General features: G+C 37.6%; 2 protein-coding genes across 2 annotated transcripts; both read left to right on the top strand.

Moving 5' to 3' along the window:
- Positions 1-14,268: 14,268 nt before the first annotated feature.
- Positions 14,269-14,697, top strand: LOC132932638 (uncharacterized). Its single transcript, XM_060999014.1, has one exon. The coding sequence runs from the start codon at positions 14,269-14,271 to the stop codon at positions 14,695-14,697; it is 429 nt and encodes a 142-aa protein (XP_060854997.1).
- A 3,610-nt stretch (positions 14,698-18,307) lies between these two features.
- LOC132932637 (tigger transposable element-derived protein 6-like) lies at positions 18,308-19,287 on the top strand. Its single transcript, XM_060999013.1, has 2 exons — positions 18,308-18,380; positions 18,422-19,287. Exons 1-2 carry the CDS (start codon positions 18,308-18,310, stop codon positions 19,285-19,287), a joined length of 939 nt encoding a protein of 312 aa, XP_060854996.1.
- Positions 19,288-19,882: the final 595 nt, after the last annotated feature.

Here is a 19,882-nt window from a genome sequence, read left to right as displayed (position 1 = left end):
TTACGTAATTTATTACTTAATTTTGCATTTTCGGCGACAGTAATGAACGCTGTCCGCGATTCGACGCAGTCGGATTGCATACCTGACAAAGTTACCCGGCCGTCACACATTGTCCGCTATCCGACGAAGTCGGATTGCCTACTCGGACCACTGAGGTGACTGACCTGCTAGACACCCTTAAAAGACGATTGCTATATGATTTGCATAGAAGCCCGAAATGTTTTGAATTTTTTTTCACGTAATTAATTTTTCCGTTTTCGGTGACAGTAATGAACGTTGTCCGCGATTTGACGCAGTCGGATTGCATACCTGACAAAGTTACCCAGCCGTCGCACATTGTCCGCTATCCGACGAAGTCGGATTGCCTACTCGGACCACTGAGGTGACTGACCTGCTAGACACCCTTAAAAGACGATTGCTATATGATTTGCATAGAAGCCCGAAATGTTTTGAATTTTGCATAATTTTTTTTCACGGAATTTATTACTTAATTTTGCATTTTTGGCGACAGTTATGAACGCTGTCCGCTATTCGACGCAGTCGGATTGCATACCTGACGACGTGACCCGGCCGTCGCATATTGTCTGCTATCCGTCGAATTCGGATTGCCTACTCGGACCCCTGAGGTGACTGACCTGCTAGACACCCTACCCTTATTATTACGGTGAACGTCATTTGAGGTGACTGACCACCTAGACACTCAAAGATATACGACGGCTATATGACTTGCATGGACGCCCGAAATGTTTTACAATTTTTTTCACGAAACTTATTACCTAATTTCGCGTTTTCGGCGACAGTAATGAACGCTGTCCGCGATTCGACGCAGTCGGATTGCATACCTGACGACCAGCCGACGCATATCGTCTGCTATCCGACGAAGTCGGATTGCCTACTCGGACCACTGAGGTGACTGACCTGCTAGACACCCTTAAAAGACGATTGCTATATGATTTGCATAGAAGCCCGAAATGTTTTGAATTTTTTTTCAAGTAATTAATTTTTCCGTTCTCGGTGACAGTAATGAACGCTGTCCGCGATTCGACGCAGTCGGATTGCATACCTGACGAAGTTACCCAGCCGTCGCACATTGTCCGCTATCCGACGAAGTCGGATTGCCTACTCGGACCACTGAGGTGACTGACCTGCTAGACACCCTTAAAAGACGATTGCTATATGATTTGCATAGAAGCCCGAAATGTTTTGAATTTTTTTTTACGTAATTAATTTTTCCGTTTTCGGTGACAGTAATGAACGTTGTCCGCGATTTGACGCAGTCGGATTGCATACCTGACAAAGTTACCCAGCCGTCGCACATTGTCCGCTATCCGACGAAGTCGGATTGCCTACTCGGACCTCTAAGGTGACTGATCTGCTAGACACCCTTAAAAGACGATTGCTATATGATTTGCATAGAAGCCCGAAATGTTTTGAATTTTTTTCACGTAATTAATTTTTCCGTTTTCGGTGACAGTAATGAACGTTGTCCGCGATTCGACGCAGTCGGATTGCATACCTGACGAAGTTACTCAGCCGTCGTACATTGTCCGCTATCCGACGAAGTCGGATTGCCTACTCGGACCACCGAGGTGACTGACCTGCTAGACACCCTAAAAAGACAGTTACTATATGATTTGCATAGAAGCCCGAAATGTTTTGAATTTTGCATAATTTTTTTTCACGTAATTTATTACTTAATTTTGCATTTTTGGCGACAATTATGAACGCTGTCCGCTATTCGACGCAGTCGGATTGCATACCTGATGACGTGACCCGGCTGACGCATATTGTCTGCTATCTGACGAAGTCGGATTGCCTACCCACACTACTGAGGTGATGACCTGCTAGACACCCTTAAAAGACGATTGCTATATGATTTGCATAGGAGCCCGAAATGTTTTGAATTTTTTTCACGAAACTTATTACCTAATTTCACGTTTTCGGCGACAGTAATGAACGCTGTCCGCAATTGGACGCAGTCGGATTGCATACCTGACGACGTGACCCGGCCGTCGCATATTGTCTGCTTTCCGACGAATTCGGATTGCCTACTCGGACCCCTGAGGTGACTGACCTGTTAGACACCCTACCCTTATTATTACGGTGAACGTCATTTGAGGTGACTGACCACCTAGACACTCAAAGATATACGACGGCTATATGACTTGCATGGACGCCCGAAATGTTTTACAATTTTTTTCACGAAACTTATTACCTAATTTCGCGTTTTCGGCGACAGTAATGAACGCTGTCCGCGATTCGACGCAGTCGGATTGCATACCTGACGACCGGCCGACGCATATTGTCTGCTATCCGACGAAGTCGGATTGCCTACTCGGACCACTGAGGTGACTGACCTGCTAGACACCCTTAAAAGACGATTGCTATATGATTTGCATAGAAGCCCGAAATGTTTTGAATTTTTTTTCAAGTAATTAATTTTTCCGTTCTCGGTGACAGTAATGAACGCTGTCCGCGATTCGACGCAGTCGGATTGCATACCTGACGAAGTTACCCAGTTGTCGCACATTGTCCACCATTCACAATCCACTATTCTTATCATTAACCCAGAATCCTTATCAGAAATCCAAAATCCTTATCACTAATCCACCATCCTTATCATAAATCCACTTTTCTTATCAAAATCTAAAATCCTTATCACTTAATTTTTTCACAGATCCCTATCACTAGACCTCTGTATCACCCATACACCGCGTCGGCTTCGGTTGACGACCAGACCACAAGACCACTGCGGCATCCGACATCGACAACACTCCTCACCAACCACGGGGGTTGAAACGGCTTAAGAGTCATAGATTTGACGCCAGTAATCAACTCAGTAGGTAGGTAGGTAGGTAAGGCGTCGGTGCGGATGACACGGGGGTCGTGGTTTCGATGCCGGCCGCCGGGATTGAAAATAATTTGCGGCGGGCCGTGTTAATTCGGAATTCTTTTTTTCGCGTTTTTAATTTTCGGTATTTAACTTTCGCTATCGCTTCCGCCTTATCGTGATATTCGTATTTAACCAACATTTTACGTTTTTTTTTTCAAAATTCGAGTTTTAGCCCTTTTCGAGGGGTCTGCCCTCCCCGTTTGCCCCTTATTCGCGTTCCCCGCTAAATCTATAGGCCGTACTTCCTCCGGGACGAGTCCCGGGGCCGCGGGACGATGCCGAGAGCCGAGTGCCCATATCGCCGCCGTCGAGTGGGTAATACTAAATACAGGCATAAATACGTGCGTCGGAGGGTTCGATTTCGACGTCCGAGGGTGGCGGAGCCGGTCGTCCGCTGCCCAAAGCGGTGGGATCGCTGGCTCAAAAGCCCTCTGCGGACGCTGGGACCGCGTTCGTAATTCGCCGGGACGTTGAAACGGCTTAAGAGTCATAGATTCGACGCCAGTTATCAACTCAGTAGGTAGGTAGGTAGGTAAGGCGTCGGTACGGAAGACCTGGGGTCGTGGTTTCGATGCCGGCCGCCGGGAGTTAATTTGCGGCAGCCGTGTTAAATCGGAATTTTTTTTTTCCACATTTTTTTTTTTTGTCATTTTCCTTTCGCTATCATTTTCGCCTTATCATATTATATATTCGTATTGAACGAAAATTTTACCTTTTTTTTCAAAATTCGAGTTTTACACCTTTCGAAGACGTCGGACCTCCCCCTTGATGACTTAATCGCGTTCTCCGCTAAATGTATTGACCGCCTGCGGCTGTACTTCTTTCGCGAACAGCGAGATCGGACGGCGTCGTTATTATTATGTACAGGCATATATATATATATGCGTCGAAGCGTTCGATTTTATATTTTACAGACTTTTGCCTACTCGGTCTCGGTGACGCCGTGAGCTACTCATATCGGTATACATATATATTTGATACACGATATAGCCACAGAAGGTACTGTAGGTACATGTATACTTAATAAATAAACGCCTAAATGTTAAGAGTTGATACGGTGGTTGGGTTAGTTGAATTATATAATAATATCCTAGCTCGAGTCGACGATGGATGTGACGGAAACGTTCGAATACATATATTATTATTGATCGATTGGTCGATATGACTATACTACGGGTAGGTATATTTTGTATGCCACACTAAATTTTTGTTTACCAAATTTGATTCACCTAAAAACTGTAATTTATTATTTACCTTTTGATTATCTATTTATTAATTTGATTTTATGCTCATGATTAAATACACAATACCTACCTACATAAGTAATACCAAATAGTATAGCCATATCATTATACAATTTAACTTTATATTAATGATTACCAGTTCTGACTCACCTAAAAACTGCAATATAGTATGTACCTACTACATAGTATAGAGCATAAAATCAAATTAATAAACAGTTAATTTAAAGGTAAATAACAAATTGATAATAACGAATTGCAACAGATTCTAAATAATATTAATACAATAACAAAATATAACTTATGGAATATATGGGACGGTTCTTTTATACTTGAATTAGACAATAGTAATATAATTTACCTACATTGTATAATATGTAGGTAGTACTAAATATATTACAGTTTTTAGGGCAGTTGATTGTTTGAGGTAATATAATTTGCTAATTATAAATTTTATGTATGATACAAAGCTGCTGCAGATACTATATAGTACAATAATTATTATGAACTTATAGATCTTAATGTATTTAATTAAATTCTGGCAGTTAAATTGTATAAAGATATGGCTATACTATTTGATATTACTTATGTAGGTAGGTTTAGTTATGAGTATTAAGTGATCAATTAGACTATTTGATAAATAATTAGCTACATTTATTAAGCATTGTTTGATAGGTTCAATCATTAGCATAAAATCAAATTAATAAAATATAACAAATATACACAGCTAATGCTTTTATTATCTTATAATAACTAAACTAAATGTTAACTATGTAGTACCCACTTCATTCATTACAGATTTTTGGTGAGTCAAATTTGTTGTAGCATACAAAGATGATACAGATTTTAAATAATACAATATTAATAAAGAAAATAAAAATGTAAGTATTTAATTAAAGTCTGGAAATTAAATTGTATGATTATATGACTATATACTATTTGAAACAACTTATATAGGTAGGTTTAATTATGAGTATTATATGAAATCAACTATTTAATACATAATAAATTAATTACTCGAATAGACAATAGTAACATAACTAATGTACATGCATACTATGTTGTGCTAAATATATTACAGTTCAAGTGAGTTTATTTACCCCGTAAAGAGCATAAAATCAAATTAATAAACAGTTAATTTAAAGGTAAATAACAAATTGATATACACAGCTATTGCTTTTATTGTCTACCTTTATTGAGCAATATTTATTGGACTCGATTATGTGGTTAAATATTAAATATGTAATACCTATACTATGCAGTAGGTACTTAATATATTACAGTTTTTAGGTTAGTCAAATTTGGTAATCATAAATTTACTGCAACAGATTCTAAATAATACAATAACAAAATAGAACTTATGGAATATATGGGACGGTTCTTTTATACTTGAATTAGACAATAGTAATATAATTTACCTACATGTATACTATGAAGGTAGTACTAAATATATTAAAATTTTTATGGCAGTTGATTCTTTGAGGTAATATGATTTGCTAATTATAAATTTTATGTATGATGCATAGCTGCTGCATATACTATATAATACAATAATAATTATTATAAACTAATAGATCTACATGTATTTAATTAAATTCTGGCAGTTAAATTGTATAATGATATGGCTATACTATTCGATATTACTTATGTAGGTAGGTTTAGTTATGAGTAGCAAGTGATCAATTAAACTATTTGATAAATTGTTAGCTACATTTATTAAGCATCGTTTGATAGGTTCAATCTTTAGCATAAAATCAAATTAATAAAAAACAAATATACACAGCTATTGCTTTTATTATCTACGTTTATAAAGCAACACTCCCATATCGTTTGACATGGGCTCGAATATTAAATATTAAAAATATAATATACTATGTAGTGGGTACTACAGTTTTTAGGTGAGTCAAATTTGGTGTAAAATACTAACGATGCTACAGATTTTAAATAATACAATATAAATAAACATAGGAAGTAAAAATGTATGTATTTAATTAAGGTCTGGAAATTAAATTGTATGATTATATGACTATATACTATTTGAAACAACTTAAATAGGTAGGTTTAATTATGAATATTATATGAAAAACTATTTAATACATAATAAATTAATTACTTGAATAGACAATAGTAACATAACTAACGTATAGTATGTTGTGTTCAATATATTACAGTTCAAGTGAGTTAATTGGTTGAGGTGATGTATTATGATATGACTATACTATATGGATAGGTTTTGAGCCCATGTCAAACGATTATGTGGTTAAATATTAAATATATAATAAAATATTTCAGTTTTTAGGTGAGTCAAATTATGTATATTAATAGACAAAAAATAACATATTATGTATTTAATTAAATTCTGGCAGTTAAATTGTATTATGATATGACTATACCATTAAACTATTTAATAATTAATATTTAATTAATACTATTTTATTATCTACACATTTATTGAGTGACCCCCCTATATTATTTAACAAGGGCTGCATTATATGGTTCTTTACTTGAATAGACAATAGTACAATATAACTATATAGTACCCACTTAATTCATTACAGTTTTTAGGTGACTTGATTGGTTGAGGAAATTAAAAATTATAATGCTGCAGATACCATATAATACAATATTAATAAACAAATAGATTTTCATATATTTCAGTAAAATCTGGTAGTTAAATTGTATAATGATATGCCTATACTGTTTGATATTGCTTATGTATAGATACGTTTAGTAAATATTGTTTTTAAATAAGTAATTGATTAACAACAATAATTAATTTAGCGGCGTCAAGTCGTTATTACTATATACAGGCTTTAATATATGCGTCGGAGAGATATATTTTTTTGCGCATTACGGTTTAAGAGTCATAGATTTGACTTCAGTTTTCAACTCGATAGGTAGGTAGGTAGGTTTAGGCGTATGTGCGGATGACCCGGGGTCGTGGTTTCGATGCCGGTCGCCGGGATTGAAGATAATTTGCGGCGGCCGTGTTAATTCGGAATTTTTTTCTCGCGTTTTTTTTTTCGTTATTTACCTTTCGCTATCACTTCCGCCTTATCACTTTTGACGAATTTTTTCAAAATGTCTTCAAAATTCGTGGTTTAACGCCTTCGTGCACCTCGGACGGCCCCGTTCGGACCTTATTCGCGTTCCCCGTTAAATTTTGAGCAAGACGACGTGCGATAGGAGTTCCGCCGTCGCCCGCGTTTTTCGATAATTTTTTCGAAAAGTCGAGTTTTAACCGTTTTGGAAACGTCTCACCTCCCCGTCGACGCGATATTCGCGTTCCCAGCTAAATTTACAGGCCGCAGGACGCCGCCGTCGAGTGGGTATTACTATATACAGGCATAAATACGTGCGTCAGAAGGTTCGATTTTTTTCGCGAATCTCGCCGTTTCGACGTCCGAAGACAGCGGAGCACGTCGTCCCCTTCCCGACGCGATCGCGTCCCCCTTTACGCGCCCTTTGAAGGACGACGAAACCACGTTCGTAATTCGCCGGGACGGCGAAACGGCTTAAGAGTCATAGATTCGACACCAGTTTTCATCTCAGTAGGTAAGGCGTAGGTGCGGATGACCCGGGGTCGTGGTTTCGATGCCGGCAGCCAGGATTGAAGATATTTTGCGGCGGCCGTGATAATCCGTATTTTTTTTTCCGTTATTTACTTTTGCTATCACTTCCGCCTATATTATTCGTAATTAACGAAAATTTCAATATTTTTTTCGAAATTCGAGTTTTACCTCCTTTTCGAACTCCATACAGTTCCGTTGAAACCTTATTCGCGTTCCCTCCTAGATGTATAGGCTGCTCGCGGCCGCGCTTCGTTCGCGACGAGTCCCGGGGGCCGATTGACATCGCGGAGAGCTCCACCGTCGTGTCGCTATTACTATCTTATACAGGCTTGAATATATGCGCCCGAAATGTTTTGAATTTATTACTTAATTTTGTGTTTTCGGCGACAGTAGTGAACGCTGTCCGCTATCCGACACAGTCGGATTGCATACCTGACGACGTGACCCGGCCGTCGCATATTGTCTGCTATCCGACGAAGTCGGATTGCCTACTCGGACCACTGAGTTGACTGACCTGCTAGACACCCTAAAAAGACGATGGCTATATGATTTGCATAGAATCCCAAAATGTTTTGAATTTTTTTTTCCGTTTTCGGTGGCAGTAATGAACGTTGTCCGCGATTCGACGCAGTCGGATTGCATACCTGACGACGTAACCCAGCCGTCGCAGATTGTCGGATGCCTACCCTTATTACTACAGTGAACGTCATTCGAGGTGACTGACCTGCTAGACACCCATAAAAAGACTGAGACTATATGATTTTCATGGACCCCCGAAATGGTTTAAAATTTTTTTCACGGTAAAGAACGCTGTCCGCTATCCGACGCAGTCGGATTGCATACCTGACGACGTGACCCGACTGTCGCATATTATCTGCTTTCCGACGAAGTCAGATTGCCTACTCGGACCACCGAGTTGACTCAGCAGGTCGCTAGACACCCTAAAAAGACGGTGGCTATATGATTTGCATAGAAGCCCGAAATGTTTTGAATTTTATTACTTAATTTTCCGTTTTCGGTGACAGTAATGAACGTTGTCCGCGATTCGACGCAGTCGGATTGCATACCTGACGACGTGACCCGGCCGTCGCACATTGTCCGCTATCCGACGAAGTCGGATTGCCTACCCGCACCACTGAGGTGACTGACCTGCTAGACACCCTAAAAAGACGGTTACTATATGATTTGTATAGAAGCCCGAAATGTTTTGAATTTTATTACTTAATTTTCCGTTTTCGGTGACAGTTATGAACCTTGTCCGCGATTCAACGCAGTCGGATTGCCTACCCTTATTACTACGGGGAACGTCATTCGAGGTGACTGACCTGCTAGACACCCATAAAAAGACGGCGGCTATATGATTTTCATGGACCCCCGAAATGTCTTACAATTTTTTTCACGTTTCACGTTTCACGATTTGAACGTTGCATACCTGTTGCCGAGACATATAAGTCCAACGTCGAGGTAGGTGACTGACCCGCTAGACCCCAAATAAATCGAGGTGGCTATATGATTATCCGAAATATTTGAATTCTATTACTTGATTTGGCGTTTTTGAAGGCAGTAAAAAACTTACAGCTCTCCGGTTAACTAATCCACTATCCTTCTCACAAATCCACCATTCTTTTCATTAATCCAACATCCTTATCAGCAATCCAAAATCCTTATCACTTATCCACTTTTCTTATCAATATCCACCGTTCTTATCATAACACTCATAACCGACATCGGTTGACGACCAGACCACAAGACCACTGCGGCATCCGACATCGACAACACTCCTCACCAACCGCGGGGGGTCTGGGGGTCTCCCCCAGCGACGCTCGGAGAGCTAGTCTTATAGTATAAAACGAAGACCCGTGTGGCGCCGCCTATGGCGAAATTCCGAACCCGCTTAGAGGAGAATGGATGGAAAATGGGTCTCCCGGCGGCCCCGTTCGGACGTTATTCGCGTTCCCTGCTAAATTTACCTACCGCGCGCGGCCGTACTTTTTTCCCGGCGGGCCCTCTGCGGCCGAGAAGACGCGCTTTACGTCCGCCGCCGTCGCGCGCGTTTTTTGCCTTTGTTTTCAAGAATTCGAGTTTTAGCCCTTTTCGAGGCGTCCGCCTTTCCCGTTCGCACCCTATTCGCGTTTCCCGCTAAATTTATAGGCCGCGCGCGGCCGTACTTTCACCGGTACGATTCCCGGGGCCGCGGGACGGCGCCGAGAGTCGAGGGCCGATATCACCGACGTCGAGTAGGTATTACTATATACAGGCATAAATACATGCGTCGGAGGGTTATATTTTGTTCGCGAATATCGCGTTTTCGACGTCCGAGGGTGGCGGAGCCGGTCGTCCGCTGCCCGAAGCCGTGGGATCGCCGGCTCAAAAGCCCTCTGCGGACGTCGAATCCGCGTTCGTAATTCGCCGGGACGTTGAAACGGCTTAAGAGTCATAGATTCGACACCAGCTATCAACTCGGTAGGTAGGTAGGTAGGTAAGGCGTCGGTGCGGATGACACGGGAGTCGTGGTTTCGATGCCGGCCGCCGGGTTTGAAGATAATTTGCGGCGGCCGTGTTAATTGCGAATATTTTTTCGTAATTTATCTTTTGCTATCACTTTCGCCTTATCATATTATTCGTATTGAACGAAAATTTTACCTTTTTTTTCACAACTCGAGTTTTACCCCTTTCGAAGACGTGGGACCTCCCCCTTGATGACTTAATCGCGTTCCCCGCTAAATTTATTGACCGCCTGTGGCTGTATTTCGTTCGCGAACATCGAGATCAGACGGTGTCGTTATTATTATATACAGGCATATATATATGCGTCGAAGCGTTCGATTTTATATTTTACAGACTTTTACCTACTCGGTCTCGGTGACGCCGTGAGCTACTCATATCGGTATTTATATATTTGATACACGATATAACCACAGAAGGTACTGTAGGTACATGTATACTTGATAAATAAACGCCTAAACATTAAGAGTTGATACGGTGGTTGGGTTAGTTGAATTATAAAATAATATCCTAGCTCGAGTCGACGATGGATGTGACGGAAACGTTCGAATACTTCAACGCAGAGTGTATTACAATATTGTAGTAAGCAAGTTACTACTTAATAATAAAACAAATCCCACAGGTACATAATTATACTATACTATAATTTAGATACTGTAATTCGGCATAAATCGGATAATAGAAACGGAAATAAGGGTTCTTTCTGTTTAGTAAATAATATTACATTATTATTTCTTGTTAAGAAACGCACTGAACAATATAATTGCTCTGTATACCACAATGTACAAAATATAAAAATATGAAACAGTAGAATGATTATTTTTAGTACAACGCTGTACGTGACGATATTCAATATAAAAAATATTAAAAATGATTATCTCAAATCAAATACACAGAATTATACTGGAAGTCATAAAAGGCGTGGGCTGGATCGATGTTCACACAAACCACATCCGTGAGCCGAGATACAGTATCTATAGGCAAGGGGTACGGGGAACTTCATATAAAAGGGAGCCCGAATCGGCCTGTTTTCAGACGTGTACTACCACCCATTAGTGCAAGCACCTTCACGCCACTCTGTACAACATTATTTTGGACTTAGAAAATTATCGAACAATATAATAAAATTCACTATAAACAACATCTGTCTTTTATTTATTATCAACCACGACTTCAACATCAAATAAAGTGTCTGCGACCTGCATCTATAATATCTTGGCAGCCACTTATCTACTATTAGTACTACGATAGTAGGTACCAAGCTCCCGAGTATATTACACTGACGCAGTCGAAAAAAGGAGGTTCAAGGAGTTAAAGACGAGGCGAGCAGTCGAAGCGGCGGATTTAAATTTCTAAAGGCGAGTCTAGCAGTCAAGGCGGCTACATTCAACTTCGGAGATCCAGTACCGACGCAGCGGCTACACCACGTCAGCAGCTCCACGGAGGTAACAGTTAAGGTCTGATCAACCAAGGCGACTCCGGAATCAACGAACAATTCAAGACGGGCCAGCAGACAATCAAGGAAAATGAACACAGCAGTGGCAACAACGTTGTTGTGAGTATATTAATTAAGTGAAGATAGATAATTAAATTAAAATTGTATACCTTGAAGTGCACGTCTCACGTTGATACATATATATCAGCGTTTATTTTATACTTGGTGGTGGTGTAAAATATTAGGGAAAAATATTCGAATAAAAATAGATAAAGAAAAAAAAAATAGGAAACAAGCTTGGGAAGAACTATATACGTATTTTATGATAGACAGCTGTAGACTGATCTAGGATTTTTATGGTAAATATACGGCAAGGACCGATCTAAGATTTTTTGTGATAGACAGCTGTAGACTGATCTAGGATTTTTATGGTAAATAGACGGCAAGGACCGATCTAAGATTTTTTTGTGATAGGCAGCAGGGACTGACCTAAGTATTTTATGGTATTTTGTGATAGACAGCGGAGACTGATCTAATAAATTAAAGTAGACGGCGATAGGCTGATCTAGGAAATTGATGCACGCGCGTAGCATTTTTGAATTATATATGAGAATAATTGATTAAAGTGAAATATTGAATTTTGAATTGAAATATAGAATATAATTGTTGAAAGAAGTTAATTGATATATATTGAAGAAAATAGATTTTGAATTGAAAGGCAGTAGATGACCTTGTTAAAGTAATTGACGTCAAATTTTGAAAAGTTTTGGAAAAAAAAAAGGGAGATTAATTGTAGGCCCCCCCCCCTAGGATAAGAAATAGTATAACGTTACTAAGAATAAGTTGATAGAATAATTATTAGAAATCAAAATAAATTGTTAGTGTTTAGAAGATTAAATGGTAAAGCGCGTAAATTAGGAAATTAAATCATTTAGGAAAAAATTAGTAATAAGAAAAATAAGGGATAGGAAGTCGAATATTATTGGAGGGATTTACGGAGTAGCTAACCGGGGATTTTTTTTGTTATAATATTCGAGCGTAGTACGAGCGCGTACGCATAAAAACATCGCGGAACAGGGCGAGGGAAACGGGTGAGGGGATACCGTATCGAAATTTAACACGCGTAACATAGGCGGTCGAACGTTTTACGTGTTATTAGATAGGTACTCATCCATATCCAACGTACGACGCGCGTTTACGTAATTTCTTTTTATTATTTGTGCATGATAGCTATTTTATAAGTAATATTTTTTACGTATTATTAATTTTGGTGACGGTAGTTACGTATTATTAGTTTATAAATCAATAATAGTATATACATGTAAAGTAAATACTGTTGGTAATTACTCACGTGGATAGGATATTAATAAATTTAGTAGATATAATTTATTAAAAATTATATATATGTAATGTTTAGATAAATATATGTCAGAATCCGATAGTTCAGATATTGACACTAGTTCTGCGGACAGTTCAATAAAAGTTGAAAAATATAAATCTAGGAAAGAATTAAAAGAGGCAATTTTAAAAGACGCTGTAAAGAAAGAATTTTTAGAACAAACTAGGAAACACATAGTTAAAACTGAAAAAACTAGTAAAGAAAAGTTAGTAAGAACACATAGCTTAACAGAACAGATAGGTACCGCGCCACGAAAACAAACCGTAGGTCGTTTAGGTACTAGGTCAGACTCAAGCGTAATTCACGTGCAGTTAGAGTCAGTGGTTAAGAAAAAAATGAGTAAAATGGATTTAGATAAAACAATTGCTATGATACCTATTTGCACGGGCAAAAAGGACGTAGCCGAATTTATAAATATTTGTGAAATCGCAATTAAGGAGACAACGGAAGCAGATACACCGATATTGTTAAAAATAATTACTTCTAAGTCAACAGGAAATGCGTTAGAAGTAACAAAATATCGAAATTTAGAAACATGGGGAGCAATAAAAACAATATTAGAGGGGGCATTCGAACAAAAAGTATCGGAGAGGGCCCTATCAATAGCTTTAAACACGGCACGTATGACCGAGGGAGAAAGTGTGGCAAAATTCGCTAGTAGAATCGAAGAGTTTCAATAATAGTATATACATGTAAAGTAAATACTGTTGGTAATTACTCACGCGGATAGGATATTAATAAATTTAGTAGATATAATTTATTAAAATAGAATCGAAGAGTTATATTATAAACTCTGCGCGGCAAGTACGATAGGTCTAGCTCAGGCCGAGGCAGATATAGTGAAAAAACAAACAAAGAAACAGGCAATGATCATATTTATGACAGGGTTACCTCATCACCTATATACAGTACTGAAAAGTCGAAATCCCAGTACATTGGAACAATGTTTCAAAACGGCGATCGATGAGATGCTCGAATACGAGTCAAAAGTAGAAATGGATAAATTGCAGAGACAAATTGGTAATGGAAAACAGGCAGACGTTAATAACGAGGAAAAACGACAAAATGGTGGTAATACAAATAACGCAGTTAATCTCTGAGGAAACAGTAATTCAAATCAAAGCAATAGAAATAATAATTTCAACGGGTATAACAACCGATATGTTAATCACAACAACCGCAATAACTATGGGAATAATAATCAGGGCGGATATGGCTCACACATGGTTAATCGCGGCGGTCATCGAGGCGGAAACGGCTATGGACGGAATTTCAATGGCAATAATGTACAACAAAATAATGTCAACCGAGGCACCGGATGCTACACTTGTGGTAGATCTAATCACATAGCACGAGATTGCTGGAGCAATCGACCTAATGTGCAACAAAATACGTATAACAATAATCGTGTAAACGGCACGCGCCATGCGAGCAACAGCAATAATGTTCGTAGGGACAATAACAATACTCAGGGCGTACTTTGCAGTTACTGCAATAAGATAGGTCATGAAATTTCAAACTGTTATACAAAACAAAAAAACGAAAGAAGCACGTCGGGAAACGCCAACGGACCATCAGCAGTGGGAGTCAGATTGGTCCAAGAAATAGTTCAAGACCCACACACAGGATTTTCCACATCACAGCAAAATTAATAGACAACCACATTACTTTAGAATCACCCAGTTTTAATAAGAATCAAATTAAATTATTAGTCGATACTGGGGCGGATCTGAATATTATTAAAATTAATGCATTAAAAGGAAACACTGAAATTAACGAAAACGAAAAAATTTATTTGAAAGGCATCAATGAAAAAATAGTTTCTACAATAGGAAAAACAGAAATAGAATTAATAATTAATAATGAAGCATTCGAAACACAATTTTATGTTGTAAACAATATTTTTCCGATTCTGGCAGACGGAATTATTGGTAATAAATTTCTAATAGATAATCATGCAGTAATAGACGTAGCTAATAACACGCTAACAATAAATAATAATAAAACCGGAAGCGATAGTGATATCTGTTTTACATTAAAACCGCGCTCAGAGACAATAGTACAAATCGATATACCCGATACAGAAATGAATAATAAAAATATTTTCATTAATAAGCAAGAATTAATACCGGGCGTATATTGCGCGAATATTTACAATACAGTCAAAAACAACAAAATTACTATAAGCATATTAAATATATCTGAAATGACGCAGGAAATAAATGTAGGTCAAACGCGTTATATTTCATACGACACGGATGTTTTGACAGATAGCGTACGGTGTATAAACACAATTGACACTGAACGCTCGCGTCGGGTCAGGGCGTTGATACGTACTGATCATCTTCAAGTTCACGAATATAATTCCATAGTAAAAATATGTGAACATTACGCGGACATTTTCTATTTAGAAGGGGATAATCTTACGTGTACTACGGCAGCAGAACACGTAATAAAAGTTCCTAAGGATTTGAAACCGATTTATAAAAAACCATATCGTTTACCGTTTTCACAACAACCGGAGATAGAAAAACAAATAGGTCAAATGATGAAAGATGAAATCATAGAAAGATCAATGAGTCCGTTTAACACACCATTAATATTAGTCAAAAAGAAGGAGGACGCCTCGGGGAAACAAAAATTCAGAATAGTTATCGATTTTAGGGCACTTAATGAAGTAACCTTAAATGAATTTCACCCATTACCAAATATAACGGAAATATTAGACCAATTAGGACAATGTCAACTGTTCAGTTTGATAGATTTGAAATCAGGATATTTCCAGGTACCTTTGGCTAAAGAATCAAAAGAACTTACGGCATTTTCAACGGGACAAGGGCATTATCAATTTAAACGATTAGTTATGGGTCTAAGTTCAGCTCCGGCGACATTTCAAAAAATGATGACAAACGTGTTATCAGGGTTAATAGGAATGAAGTGTTTAGTATACCTGGATGACATAATAGTGTATGCTAAAAATTTACAAGACCACAATGAAAAATTAATAAACGTATTCGAGAGATTACGTATACACAATCTAAAAATAGAACCGGACAAATGTAGTTTTTTACAACGAGAATGTTTATTTTTAGGTCATGTAATTAGTGACGAAGGAATCAAACCGGACCAAGCGAAAGTTAAATCTGTAAAAGATTTTCCGGTTCCTAAAAATGTTAAACAAATAAAAAGTTTTTTAGGACTTAGTGGGTATTATAGAAAATTCATAGAAAACTATAGTGCTATTGCTAATCCAATAGTGAAATTATTAAGAAAAGACGTAAAGTTTAATTGGGACGAAGACTGTCAAAAAGCTTTCGATAAATTAAAAGAAATATTGTGTTCAGAACCAATTCTACAATATCCGGATTTTACAAAACAATTTATACTAACGACAGACGCTAGCGGTAGGGCGCTAGGTGCAATATTATCTCAAGGTAAAATAGGATCGGATTTACCAATAGCTTACAGTTCTAGAACTTTAAATAGGGCGGAATGTAATTATTCGGCAACGGAACTGGAATGTTTGGCGATTATATTCGGCGTAAAAACATTTCGACCGTATTTATATGGTAGAAAATTTACAATCCTTACGGACCATAGGCCTTTGTCGTGGCTATTTAATTTAAAAGACCCATTATCCCGATTGGCAAGGTGGAGACTACAATTGGAGGAATACGAATATGAGATAGTATACAAAATGGGCAAGTTAAACACCAATGTCGACGCGTTATCGCGTATGTATAATATTACGGAAATTAAGGACGAAAGTTATGATAATTTTATGCAAAAATTCGAAACAACAGTAATATCTAATAAAGACGTTAAGGAAGTACACGGCGAACTAATAAATAGTCCGTCGGAGTACCACATAGTATCTGAAATCGAAAAATATTATAATTTCCGATCAGGTGTTAATTACGATTTAAAAATGAGATTTGGTAGAGACAAACAATTAAAATCTCATAAAGATTTAGGCGACGTCGTAAAATTCAAAAGTGGAGATAGGTACATAATATTTTTAATAACAAAAACGAAAAAGAAACAATTAGCCACGTACCAAAACTTACACGTTGCTTTACTGAATCTTAAGTATTTTTGCGAAAAACATAAATTAACCTAATTAGCAATGAACCAATTAGGGCGACAAGACGGACTAGATTGGGCAAAAGTTAGATCAATGATAAGATACATTTTTCGTAATACAAACATAGAGATAATAATTTGTACCAAATTAGAGTTTAGCGGGGAAGAAAAATTAGTAATTTTCAAACAATTACATAATTCCGTATTGGGTGGACACCGGATGAAATTTTAAGCAATCAGGGCACCGAATTTATGTCAAATTGTTTCAAAGACGTATGTAAATTGTTAAAAATAAATAAGATTAAGACTTCTGGGTACCACCCGGCTTCCAATGGCGCGATGGAACGTTCTCATAAGACGTTGGCAGAGTATTTAAGACACTATGTAAGTAAAAGTTTAGACAATTGGGATGAGCTTTTACCTTACGCAATGTTTGTATACAATTCTACGGAACATACGTCCACGAGGTACCAACCATACCCGTTATTATATGGCAAGAATATTAATATACCAGTTAAACTGAAAGCAAACCCGGAACCTAGGTACAATTACGATGATTACGTATACGATCTTAAACAAAAGTTCCAGGAAGCTCATCAAATTGCACGGAACAGATTAATAAAGAGTAAAGAAGTAAATAAACGATATTATGATAAGAAAACAAATACGGAAGAGTTAAAAATCAATGATATGACTTTACTTAAAGATCATACTCAAAGAAATAAGTTAAGTCCACTTTGGAAGGGACCATACGAAGTACTGGACGTATTAGATTCAGAAAATGTAGTTACAGTAGTCACTCGATAATTCGAACCTCGATAATTCGAAAAACTCCATAAATCGAACTAAACGCTAAGTCCCCTGAGAAAACCTCTATAATTAGAAAAAAATACATGTATTCCGGTCCCCTCGATAATTCGAAATGTCTGTCGGTGAGGCACACTCTACAATTCGAATTTTTTTTTCACGAATCTCTATAATTCGAATTTCTTTAAACACGATTATATGTACATTCATATGTACATATGTATAAGGATTATGATAGTTAAATATTATCGTAGTTTAATGTTATCGTATCTTACCTACCTAATCTATACCAAAATAAACCTCTGCTATGGGTAAACCGTTATTGAAATTGAACAAACGAAATCAGTCGAAACTAACGTAGTCAGTCGCAATATGGGTCCCGTAAAAGTGTACAAGTGTTTGTCGATAGCCGACAAACAAAAAGTGATCGCAGCAGTTGAAGCAGGTGAAAAAAAAAAGATGTTGCTCTACGTTTTGGTATACCAGCTTCTACGCTTTCAACAATACTAAAACAAAAGAACCATCTTACAACATTAACACTTTATTCATCGCGGATCAGACAGAAAAAATGTGAGTACCCCGATCTGGAAGAATGTCTTATGGCTTGGTTTACTCAAAGTAGGCAACATAATATTCCAATATCAGGACCTATTTTAAAAGAAAAATCTAAGTTTGCTACCAACTTAGGTATCACAAATTTTCAAGCTAGTGAGGGTTGGTTAGAAAAATTTAAAAAACGTCATGATTTAACTTTCAAAAAAGTATGTGGAGAGAGTGCAAGTGTTGACCCGTGCATTTCACAAGATTGGAAAAATGAGTTAATCAATCTATTGGTTGATTATGATGCTAGGGATATTTTTAATGCCGATGAGACCGGACTTTTTTACAAATGTTTACCAGATCGCACTTTGAAATTTAAAAACGAAAAATGTCATGGTGGTAAAAATAGTAAAGAACGGATAACAGTGATGTTGGCCGCGAACATGGATGGATCCCAGAAACTTAAGCCCTTAATGATCGGAAAATTTGCTAACCCACGCTGTTTCAAAAACGTAAAATCTTTCCCACTAATGTACCGGTCAAATAAAAAGGCGTGGATGACAGGTGTATTATTTACAGAGTGGTTGTTATGTATCGATGTAGATATGAAAAAGGCAAATCGAAAAATGTTGATGTTCGTTGACAACTGTACCGCACACAATAATATTCCTCATCTTGAAAATATAAAAATTCATTTTTTACCTCCCAACACTACATCAACTCTCCAACCACTAGACCAGGGAATAATAAAAAATTTTAAAACGATGTATCGGAAGGAAATTGTTCGAGAAGTGTTAGGCGTGCATTGGTGAAGTTTCATGTAAAATTTCTATACTCACTGCTATGGAAATGGTACACAAAGCATGGGAAAATGTTAGTGCACAAACCATCGCGAATTGCTTCAGAAACTTGTGGTTTTATTAAGGACGGACAGACAATTGGTGAAGGTATTCCTGTTCAATGTGAGGAAGTTGAAAGCACATGGAACAGACTAGAAGTTCCTGTATCATTTGAAGAATTTGTTCACTTTGACGATAATGTCGCAACTGCTGGTACTTTTACTGACGAGGAAATTTTTCAATCTACTTTAGCCAATCAGCACAATTCTGACAATGATGACGAGGAAGAGGAGGCGGAGGCGGAGGCTCCTGTCATATCGTTAAAAGAAGCAAAATTTTTTATGTCAGGATTACGTAAATTTTTTGAGCAATCTGAAATGGACGAAAAAAGATGCGATACAATTTTCAATGCTATCAGTAAGTTAGACAACGATATGGACCAGATTTTGACCAACAATTTTTCACAAAAAAAAATAACAGATTTCTTTAAAATGTAATAATATTAAAAATAAATGTAAAATATAATAATATGTATGTATAATAAATAAATATCTATTAATAGTTTTAA

The sequence above is a fragment of the Metopolophium dirhodum genome, chromosome 1 (genome assembly GCF_019925205.1).
Source record: "Metopolophium dirhodum isolate CAU chromosome 1, ASM1992520v1, whole genome shotgun sequence".
Taxonomy (NCBI): Eukaryota; Metazoa; Arthropoda; class Insecta; order Hemiptera; family Aphididae; genus Metopolophium; species Metopolophium dirhodum.
The sequence above is the reverse complement of the archived record's forward strand: the minus strand, read 5'-3'. Positions and strand labels throughout refer to the sequence as shown.

Excerpts from the sequence above, each read along its gene's own strand:
- LOC132932638 (XM_060999014.1), top strand. The coding sequence starts at position 14,269 with ATGGTTAATCGCGGCGGTCATCGAGGCGGAAACGGCTATGGACGGAAT.
- LOC132932637 (XM_060999013.1), top strand. The coding sequence starts at position 18,308 with ATGGGTCCCGTAAAAGTGTACAAGTGTTTGTCGATAGCCGACAAACAA. Across the intron at positions 18,381-18,421 it reads GATCGCAGCAGTTGAAGCAG|CTTCTACGCTTTCAACAATA; the intron begins GTGAAAAAAAAA and ends TTGGTATACCAG.